Source organism: Drosophila nasuta, chromosome 2R, assembly GCF_023558535.2.
Source record: "Drosophila nasuta strain 15112-1781.00 chromosome 2R, ASM2355853v1, whole genome shotgun sequence".
Lineage (NCBI taxonomy): Eukaryota > Metazoa > Arthropoda > Insecta > Diptera > Drosophilidae > Drosophila > Drosophila nasuta.
This window is the reverse complement of record NC_083456.1, coordinates 7,084,935-7,096,958: the sequence shown is the minus strand read 5'-3', so window position 1 is coordinate 7,096,958 and position 12,024 is coordinate 7,084,935. Positions and strand designations below refer to the sequence as shown.

The window sequence follows — 12,024 nt, the reverse complement described above, 5'->3', positions numbered from 1 at the left end:
GTTGACCAAAAACCAGTGGCAATTTAATTTGCGCAGCGAATGGATCGTAATTATTTCAGAGCTTATGGGGGTTTGATTCCCTCAACCGTTTCAACTAATTAGCCAGTTGCTGTAGGACACTGGGCAACATGATGAACGTTTATATTGGCATTGCCTTGGGTGCGGTTTCAACTTTAGTTCTCTATCCGACTCTCTTGCTTTGGCTCTACTTGTCTCTCCGATTTTCTTGTCTAATGACGCAAAAGTTCAGAGTTAATCAATTGTAAGACAATTAACCACAAAATTTTGAACTTTGGTGCCCCGGACAAGAGGCCAATACAATTAGCGAACGCAGTCAAAAGAGCAATTGCAAACAGCAAACAGCAAACCAAAAAAGCAGCTGCTATCGCAGACTGACTTACAAGACAAGAGAGGAACTGAGACTCGGCTTTGTATTTGAAATCGGGAACAGAGCAGCATCTGCGGCGCGTGTTGCCAATTTATCTTGAGCGAGTTGCAGATTTGTAGTTCAGCTGCTGCTGCTGCTGCAGCTCTGACTCATTTTGCCTGGTGGAGTTAATCCTGTTTTTGTGTCAGCTTGACTTATCGTTTCGTTGCTGCGCAGCTCGAAACGTTCGCTGTCTTTCCTCAGCTGGAACATTTGCCCAGCAACTCAAACGAACTAAGCAAAATTTAGTCGAGAGCGTGGAACTATTCGATACCCTTCAGACACCCTACAAACATTCATGGCAATTATTTAAATTTATAGAGTAAGAAAATACATTTATACATGACAAAGACAAAGATAGATTGCATAGTAATTATATCGAATATGAAGCAAAATTATTTTAGAATTCTAAATATTATTTTAAATAAATTTAAAATTTTATAAGATTGAATGGAATTCTTTCTTTAGCTGACAAAAATTGAACAGGGCAAATATTTGAGAATTACAATTCTTCAGATATTAAACTAAACTTATTTTAGAATTCTCAATATTAAGTTATTAAAATACTGTCCAAATAAAATTCAATTTGTTAAATTATTAATTACGTCTAATGGTATTTAATAATCTTGGTCGTTAGCTAAATATAAATGAGATAGATATTTCATATTAGAGAATAAAAACTTGATCAAGATATTTAAATAATTTCCCAAAAGCAAAATGCTGCTAATAAAAAAATTTATATTAAATTTGATTGGTATTTTAATGAATTTTATAATTTTATTCGATGTGAGTCAATGTATCCTAGCACATTTGATAAGCAACATATTTGAATATAAAATATATATTAAGAGATCTCAGTATCAAACTAAATAATAGGACAATTCTTAATAACAAAATGCTGCTAATAATATAATTACAAGTATTATGAAATTTGACCCGTAAGATATTTAAATACAATAAATTAAATAATCATACACACACATTCACACATTCAACTTTAGGAGATATGCATATCATCGTATGCGATAGACTGTCCATGATTTGTAATTTTCGGTAGCCCCCATTTCAATTTGTATTGTGGAAGGCATACAAATTTCGCCATAGCTCGCACACAACTCACACCTCAAGTTTTCGGGTTGCTTTGTTTGCTGGCTGCTTGGCCAAGTTGCTTTGTTTATAACTGGTTCAAAGTTGGCACGTCTTTGGCATATATAAATAAGACGAAGAAATATATACACATGCGAGTGTACACACAACTTGTTTATCTGTCTTTTCAGCTGTCTGGATACGTTGCAGTACCTGCCCCTGTTTGCAACACGATCATTGTCCCGACACCGTCGTCCTTTCTGTGTGCCCCAAAACGCTTGACAGGCAGCCAGTCAGAGAGCGCCAACAGCTGTCTTTAGTCTCTAACTCTGTTTCAGTTTTTATACCCGCTACGCATAGGGTAGAAGGGTATTATAACTTTGTGACTGCTGGAAATGTATGTAAGATGCAAAAGAAGACATCTTCGACTTCATAAAGTATATATATTCTGGATCAACGTCAATGTCCGAGACTATATGGCCATCTTCGTCTGTCTGTCCGTTCGTCCGTATGAACACATAGATCTCAGAGGCTATAAGAGGCTATCATTTTTTTACCGCACTTTTTATGTTTACATGTAGATAAATTATTCTTCTTCAAATTTATGTCCACTTCCGCACCGCAACTTGACAAAAATCAAATAACATGCGCAATTTTGAAGATAGATCCACCAATAACACTATAGTACATTTTAGTATCTTAGTATCTAAAATGTTTTGGCTGATAATCTGGTATATATTGAACTCTATAGTATATTTTGAGTGCAGTATTGCGATATCGATATACTAAATTTCACTTTTGGTATATTTTTAGAATAATACAGCACTGTTTAGCCTATATTCTAAGCGAGATGAGCCAGTATATCGCAGTTGAGCACACTCGACTGTAGTTTTCTTACTGGATAGTTTTTCGTTTTCAGTCCTCATGTTGCATGTTTGGCTAATTTTCATGCAATAGCCCCTCGAGTGTTACTACTGCAATCCCCTTGACGTCTATTATGATTACATATAAGTTTAAGTTTTCCTCGAGTGGCGAGCGTGTTCGATATGCTAATGCCCTGGTCTGGTCTGGTTTGGTTTGGTCTGGACGTGGCTTCACGATGGTTTTTAAAATGCTTCACGTGCATTTCCTACTCATATGCTAATTTCACATATGGCAAACGTTTTTTGAATTTTAACCGTCAGCGTTTGCAGCGGCAAACTAACAATTTCGATTGCTTTGGCTTATTATTAAAGACATTGCCATATTAACGGTTTGCTGCCGCTGTTCCGACTTCATTCTGAGCTCACAACGGTTTATAAATGGTTAACGCAGTTTTTTTTTTTTTTTGGGTCAATGAGGTTCGTTTGCGTCGCCTTGCTCCCAATTGCAGCCTATGAAAATACGGTAATTTATGTGTCAAGTGGGCTTACAAATTCAAACAGCAAAGTCAACGCCCAGATTTTCACATTATTTTTGCCCATTTTTTTTTACTCTTTTAACTATTTTGCATTCAGGCTCGTGCCGCAATTGCTGCCCCCGCAGGCGACACGACAATAAGCTTTGTTGTTGTGAAAGCTGAGCCAGAATATTTGTACCATTTTTGGAAGGCCAATAAAATGCATTTATTAATGCTCCGTAATGATTGCAGGTGGTCCACCCAACAACAAAAAAAACACAGATAAAAACAAAAGCGCAAAGCGAAAAAAACTGAAACCAAATCGAAAATAAATAAAAGTGGGCACCGACGTTACGCCCACAAATTGAGTAAGTCGCGCTTGGAAAAAAGCGTTGAAATATTTTGCGTTTTCCACAGCATTTTACCGCATTTTTGTGGGACGTTGTTGCGCGATGTTGCAATGCCAATCTGATAGTGATAAACGTTTAATTAGAGCACTAAATGCAGTTTTTAATAGCCATCACAAAAACAACAAAACATAAAGCGAAAATATTTTTATTGTCATTTCACATATTAATTTATCAAAGCAAAGTATTTATTGTTTGCTTTTTTGCTATTTATTTTTGTCAATGTGCAGCCAAAACAAAAGACTTAGGCGACAAACTTGCTTCATTGTTTTGTGTTTCTCTCTCGCTTGCTCGTGAAAGAAAATCTTTTGTTATGCTCGATTGTATCGAAGTCGTTACAGCTTTTAGTTTTCGCTGGACTTTTGTAGTTAACATTTTGATTAATAGCCAGTTGCAATAGAGTTTGGAGGGGGCAACTTGTGTCTAGCACTTCCGATTACATGGCTTAAACACGTTGTATTACAGTAAAATGAAATGCACATTAATGCTTGTTGTGCATATAAGATTTGTGAAATTATCTCTTCACATCTTAAATGCAGGCGCCATTCAAAGTTCCCAGCACAAGAGAAACATCTGTTTGGCACTTTGATAACCAAATCGATTGGCTGCGCAATCGACAAAGTCTTTTGCTCTTTAGCCGTCTTTAGCTTAAGGCTATTTATAAACTGTATTTATTGGTTCGTCATTTGATAGGGTTTTGTTATGTTAAATCCACCAAAGAGGCGACCGTTTGATATTTTCAACGAAGAGCCAACAAAAAATAAACAGAAAAAAGCAAAGTCGAACAAATAAACTCCTCTTTGAGCATTTCGACTTGACTCGACTGTCGTTTTATTGTTATTATAATCGTCTGGCAGGTCGAACGTCACGTAATCGCCGTCACTGGTTACACCTGTTTCTTCGCGGGGTTTCGCTGTAATGATATGCCATGGGATGTTTCCTCAGCCAAAAGTTCATCAAACACTGAGGCATGCAACTTGCAAGTGCAACTTCAAGTGCTGTCCAACTACTTATAATTTGCCAACGCTTTTTATTTTGATGCTTGATAAGTGGCAAGACTCGTACAAGTCCGCCAAAAAAAGAGAGAAGCTAATAGCTGTAGTTTTTTTTTTGCCTTTTTATCATGCAACTGCAAATCCTAACAAAATATCTGCAATTAAAAAACAAAATCCACTTCAGTGAAAGTTTTTGCACATGAAATTTTTTGCGTAGGAAATTTCATAATAAAGCGTTCAATATTCGCACGATTTATGCTCGTAGTAAACGTAGTATGTTAATTTATATGCGTTACGCCTGAGAAAAATAAATGGAGAAGCAACCAAAAAAAATAAAACAACGATCATGGACGCGCGATGCGACAAATTGCCATCGATTCGTGCGTTTGTTGACTCTTCGTCTCTTTATTTGCATACATGAGCCCGTTTTCTGAGCCAGTTTTTATTTAACGATTATCAGTACCACGAACCGCGAAGATGACGCTGAAAAAAACAACGTTAACAATACACACACTATAAATAAGCCTCGCTTTTTTCAATATGGGGGTCTTTGAAAGTGAAATCTTTGAGGTGATTGAGCAAAAGAAAGCGATACATTGACCATTTGTCGCATTAAGTTGTAGGAGTTGAGATGACTTTGCTCAATTTGTTCGATTTATCGCATCGTCTCAATAACGCAACCGATAACATTCTAATTATGCTGATGATGCTTTTAAATTTATGACCAAGCAGTTGCTTGACTTTTAACCTGTCAACGCACCTGAATCTCGTTTGCATATTTGTGGGCGAAGGAAGAAGAGCTGTCATCAAATTTAATGGCATAAAGCTAAATTAAGCTGTTGTTTTTTTTTCCAATTTTTACTATCGGCGTTATTAAAAGTTTCTACACTCTGGCTCGTTCATGTCATTTTTAATAGTCACTTGCATTTTATTTTTCGAGTTTAATGAACTTCCCAACAGATGCTTCATTTATCAACTCAAATCTAACACCCAAATATGTTTGACATTTGTTTATTTGTTAGCGCACAGCTGTTAATTGAGGCTAGTGTTCAAATTTGTGGGTGTAATATAATTAAAATAGCAGCTGTTCATATGCTGCGATTCAGATTGGTTTAGAGTAATGTCGAGTGAAGAAAAGTAAGTTGTAAGTCTTTAAAAACTTATAACAAAACCAACTGAAATCCCAGCAAATTGTTGGAATAATTGTATTCAACACACACATACATATAATATTATACAACACTATAAAAGGTATTTCCAATTTTTCTGGTAATTAAGTACTCAAGTGAAATTAGTCTTGATTCAGATTGTTTTATTTGATTATAAAAATTCAAAAAACCCCTAAGCATGTAAATCTAAAAAAGTAAAATCATAAAGATAACAAATCTTTAGCTTTCAAATAATTGTTTTGCAAGTTTGTTGCCTAAGTCTTTTGTTCTGCTCCAGCGACAAAGTAACAAGTGTCATGTAGTTACCATCCGTCTTTCTCCCATGGGTAATCAATATCTTATGGGAAGTTAATTAATGTCGCTGCCTGGCTATAATACTGCAATACATATTTGTTTTTGTGCAAGATGTGATAGCTTCAACGGCCAAACAAGTTTGCAGCGGGAACTCTCAGGCAAGTGTCAGGCAAGTAAGAAACCAAAAAAGTGTAGTACAAGCAATGGACAACAAGCCAACAACAACAACAACTACAAGTACAGCAAAACAACAACAACAAGTACAACTTGAATGTCATAATTATTTAAAGTCATTAAACTTCAAGAAGCAAAATCTCGACCACATATCAAAAAGTTTAGCAAGCTTGCAGCAAAAATCGAAAAAAAATCAAGAGATATAAAAACCGCAGCGATAAGGAAATTATGTATTAAACACATCAACGATTGGACGGGCAACATGATCGTAGCCAAAAAACAAAAACAAAAAAAAAAGAGTCAAGAAAACGACGGAAAAAATTACCATTTAATGTTGGAAAAAAGTTAACAAGTTGCCGGTGCCAGCAAAAACTGCCACACCAGCCGATTTTGGCGGCTTTTTAACTGAATTAAATATTGCGCAATCTGCGCCAACTTACAAACCCGCCCGTGTTCATTGGCCATATAAATGGTAACAACTGTGGCGATCACTGAGCCGCTGACTGCGACTGAGACTGAGACAGTGAAACACTGAGATTACTTGCTCCAGCTTTGGACGCTTGTTGTTGTCCAATTGACGTCCACAAATGGCTTAAATGTGCTCATGACCGCAAGTAATAAAATAATTAAGAAAAACATTGCTGCATAATTCACACTTACAGCTGAGCAGGTTTCATGTCTCCTGTCTGGAAAAAAGACAACGCTCAATGACTCTGTAATTAGCTACTTATTTGGCATGAGCGTGGAAAAAAAGAGAGAACTCTATCAACTTTCTATATATAATGCAACACTGCTTTTTCCATTACAAGCGGAAGTTTCCATTTACAGAATGCAATAAAATGGAATACGAGTACGTTTGTGTAAAACGGATTTGTTTAAAAGAGGTGATAATTATAAATGACAATATTATGGAAATATAGTATTAAGTATAAAAGTATGTGACATAATACTTTTATAAATGAATACCTATTATAAGAGTTGAAATTGTAATCGTCCTAACATAAATGAATTCCTTCCTAATAAGCTTGATCACAAAAATTTTGCTTTTTATAAAAAAAATATTTACATAGTAGAACAATTAGCTTAAAATTAAAACAAATTTAAATGATTATTTCAAGACGCAAAGTAAAACAATGTGCACTAATTGAATTTGAGATATTTTCGAACTTAAAGATTTTTTAATTTGAAAATGATGATTGAAGAGCACAATCTTGTTTGAAGATTTTTTCGACCTAAAAATCGTTTTGCAAAATTTCTTTTAGGATTAAAAAAGTTCAAGTTCAAGTTTAAGATTTACAATCTTCTTTTCAATTTAGAATACAAGCAAGGTTTCAATCTTAAAAATCTTAAATGCATAATCTTAAATGCATACAAATCTTGATTTAATATTCCTTCAAGTTTTATATTTCCTTAAAAGATCGAACATAATTAAATCAAGACTTGCAATAGATTTTTTCTCTCTATATACTTCACATAGCATTCATAATAACCATGTTTAATAATATGCACCTCATATATGCAGCTCTTAATTAATGTTACCTAACACTTTCAGCTTGAGAACTCTTCCCATCAAATGCACAATTATTGTTCAATTGGCAGTTGAAATGTGAACTTCACATTGCATTCATATTTACGATATTTAATAATTAACAGAGCACTCGTGTTTCACGATGATAAGTTATGGTCAGCCAGTCGAAAGAGAATTAAGCCAGCAACAATTGCTAATTGCAGTTCATGTGAAATCAGCAACAACAAAAACAACTGAGCTGCAAAGCAATTGTAGTAGCAACACCCAACAATCAGCGTTGTCAATTTGAGGATTGGTCAACGTGGCGTATACACAATTTGCACAACGTTCCGGTAACGGCAAAATGAGCAAACTGTAAACGGCAACTGCAGCTCGAACCAACGCCAAGATTAGTAAACAATTATGGTTTTGAAATTGCTACAAGTTAATTCCACATGTAATTGCTGTCGACGACTTCGGTGACTGTCTAATTTAATTCGTGTTTTTTTCAAAGGGCGTTTTTGTCATAGGTGCAAGCACGAAAAAAAAAGGAAAAACTAGAATTCCAAATTACAGTTTGTACAGCATTTTTCAGCCACAACTAAGATTGGCTGTCAGAGCTGTGATTGAATTCATTTGTATTTCATTTGTCTTATGTTGACACCTTTTTGGAATAGTCGTTTTTTTTTAACTACTATTTTAAAATGGGAAACTCACTTGTCAATGTAATCGATCGTTTCGATTTCCTTTTGAATTTTCTCCTCACTGGGGCTTTCCTCGCTGTTGGCTGCATCTGTAAAAGATAAAATAGGAATATATAAATAAATGTGATGTGTTAAGTGATTCATAAGTTTTTGGATCAAAACACAACTAATTGCATTAAGCATTCACATTAGTTAAGAGTGGCAAGTGAATGGCGCATATGTTAATGCTATGCATATTGTTCGAGTATTTAATTTATGACTTTTCTCATATCGCGTTCTTGTTAGACAAAACATGATAAAAGTGTAATAGTTACACAAACGCTTTTCAAATGCGGTAAGCCAGCCTTACATAAATTAAGCTGCTCGTAACGTATGGCTTATAAATCATAATTAGTAGAGCAGCCACACAAAACTTTGAGAGATCAATTGGAATTGCAAATGAAACATTGAAACTTACGCACCGATTGGACGACAATAACAAACATTCTGGCCAAGCCACATTAATGTTTAACCTTATATGCAGCTATAGATATCATTTGATTTATGACACAGTCGATCGTACAACCAACGCAATTCTAATAACGTACTCGAATGATAATCTACATGTATATGTATATGTATATGTTTTTATATATTGAAATGGAGCAGTCAATATGCCGACAAATGTCAATCAGCAGAGTTACGAACAAGGGCCCTGAAAGACACTTGAATACATTGTGAGCTGATCAAATTGATTGAAATCATTTAATACAAAAATGGAAAGTTATATTTGGCAGCATAAACATTTTGAACCCCCACAGTTGATACCCTTTTAAAGTGGAACAATTAAGTACAGAAGTCAGTTTCGTAAACAAGACTCAATAAGGTTTCAAACAAAAACAAAGTAAGAAAGCTACAGTCGAGTGTGTTCGACTTTAAGACACACGCTGCCTATTTGCAGTGCAGTATTTTCATTAGAATAGACCAAATAAATTAACCAAAATTACTGAAATATTCCGAATATACCAACTTAATTTCGTATATCGATATAATGTTACATTTAAAACAGAAAACAAAATATTCCAAATTGTCAAAGTAATATAAACAACTTCAAGATTTGTATTCAAAAATGAATAACAAGCCAAATAATAATATGAACTAATATAAAGGAAAGATACGTATTAATTTTATTATATTCAGCTACAGTCGAGTATGTTCGACTTTGAGACACACACTACATATTTTCAGTGTGGTATCCTCATTAAAATATACTAAATAAATATACCGAAAAATACTAATTTATACCAAATACTTTATTTCGTATATCAATATAATGAATGTTACATTCAAAGTAGATAAATAGAGAACCAAATATACCAAATTGTCATTTAAAATTATTTCTTAAACAACTTCACGATTTGTACTTAAAAATTAATAATAGAAACTACATACAAAGAAAAGAAAGATACTTATTATTTTGAATATATTAAAATAAACCTATTGATAATAATAATTGTTAAAAAGATGTAGTTTCAAATCGCCTTGTATCTAGTTAGCATTGTTTAAGTGTTATGTTTATTCTTTCTTATAGACATCTTACATGCTATACAGAAACTGGCACAGCTCGAAGACATCATGCTAAAAGCAACTCAAGAACTTTGCCACACAGACAGTCTGGCAACAAAGCATGGTATATATTAAACATGGCTTTGATTATAGGTAGATCAGTTCATAAGTCTATAGCTGCGGCAAAACACTTCAAGTTCAATTGAAAAGCGGCTGTCTGGCCAAAGATCAAATGCCTCAGACAGAGAGCGAAATAGAGACCAACCGCAGAGCCAGACAATGGCTTGGACTCTGATGACTGACGAACTGACAGACGGACGGACAGACGGACGGACTGACGGGGCTGGGCCCAGCTGTTTGGTATAGTTTTAGACGGGTTTTTGATTTGTTGTTACTGTTACTGTTGTTGTTCTTGGTGTTTGCCATATGACTTGAGCTGGATCTAGAGCTGGACTGGTAAGTGACTGTCAGGCCTCGATGTGTCTCGGTCGTGTCTCGGCTCACTTTGCGATTTCATGCATGCAAATTAGTTTTTGAACCTGTTGCAATTTGTTTGTACCGCTGCCAGTGTTAACGGCGCCCCAAAGCGGCAGCACCACGAGCCACGTTGACTTGCTCTTGGGCTTGGGTTTGGATTTGAGTTTAGCATTGGGATTCAATGGCGTCAATAGTAGCTGTTGCTAGTGCTCCCAGCCAGGTAGCATGCTAATTGAGCCAACAGAAGTGTGGAGAGCAAAATGAAAAAATCACTGATGGAAAATAGTGCACCAATTGGCGAAGCGCTTGGGCCTGAAACTCACTCGTGCATATCCTAGAGACATGCGTGAGAGTATCCACATAGAATTTCTCACGGATACACACGGTTAAACTGAAACTGAGCGCAGTCAACTGACGACAACACACACACACACACACACACACAGAGAGGGAGGCGAAGCAAAGATCTCCCAACTGTGGCGCAGTTTGTGCTAGCAAACATGCAACAAATTTATGCGCCGCTAGCAACGCGACGCAAGTCAAATGGGGTGGAGGGTAGAGGTGGGGAGGCAGGGACAAAAAAGTCTAGCCTGCACAGTTGGCAGACATGCTGATTTTGAACTTGTAGCCGTGCAATGTTTCGGCATAACAACAACATACATACTATAAGTATATATAACATGCTTAAATTACACACACTGCACATCGCAATTGTGGAATAGTTAAGTGCCCTGCCAGGTTGGGTTACTTCTACCTCTCACTCCTTCTTTACCCAGCTTTGTTTGGTGTGGAATATGTAACGAAAACTTTGCATGTTCTTGCACCAAATGTATCCAAAGGCGTCGCCAACACATTTCGAGGCTGTTGCACTCAACTCAACTCAGAACTCTGCACTAACAATTTGCTGCAGTCTCGCAATCATTCTCATCGGATTATGCATGTAGAGCAGCATGAGGAGAATGATCTTCAGGTTAAAACCCACGCAGCCACTAAACAGATTATAAATAGAAATGATTATCTTGAAAATGAAGCACACGTGTGAATTGCCTTCTAAAATCGATGTTAAATTTAAATCGGAACTTGTTAACTCGAAGTTTTCATGTCAAATTTCCATATTACTACCAGCTTTAATTAAATAAAATTCAACACTTGTCGAAATGCCAAAGCTCTCTTTACAAAAAAAAGCTTCTATATTTGCAATAGAAGATAACTGCAAATAAAAGCAGCAGAGATGGAGGCAAGTCGATTAACGGTTAGCTATCTGTTCTCATTATTAAAAAATGGAGGCAAGTCGACAAACGCTTAACTATCGGTTAGCATTAATAAGTCTACAGGCACGAAGCTTTCGATTACGAGTATCGACTTCAGTATTTTAACAGTAGGAGTAAGTTGATGTGGTGCACAGTTTTTAAATTGATTCAACTAAACTAAATCGTGTATCATAATAAAACAAACTAATAATATTAGTTTATTTATAACCCGTATTACACAAAAATTGTGGCTTAAAAATTGAGCTGCCCACAAAGTTGTTACAAATTCTATAATATAAAACATAAACAATACTTAAGAACCACATATAACTGGTTAACTCCAACATTTTATTATAATCATTCATTTTATTAACTCAACGATGCCAAAAAACATTGTTGCAAACCACCATAAAAAAATATTTGATAGCTAGCAAACGACAAAACATTACCGGTAACAAATGTAGATGAAGATTACCCATTTTTAATGTTGATACACGCACAGATGTTTGAGTTTTTCTGTGGTCACATTGTATCCAGAAAAACGTTGTGTCTCAAAGTTGCTTTGTAATTCTGTGGGGCAAAGACCCGAGAGCAATCAAGAAATAAATGCA

General features: G+C 35.5%; 1 protein-coding gene across 5 annotated transcripts in view; it reads right to left on the bottom strand.

Moving 5' to 3' along the window:
- The window catches only part of LOC132786230 (tight junction protein ZO-1), a 111,520-nt gene that overhangs the window by 58,064 nt on the left and 41,432 nt on the right, over positions 1–12,024 (bottom strand). For all 5 annotated transcript variants that reach the window (XM_060792708.1, XM_060792701.1, XM_060792699.1 and 2 more), the window contains exon 2: positions 8,155–8,230. In XM_060792708.1, coding sequence (XP_060648691.1) covers positions 8,155–8,230 — 76 coding nt within the window. The remainder of the gene's footprint in view (positions 1–8,154; positions 8,231–12,024) is intronic.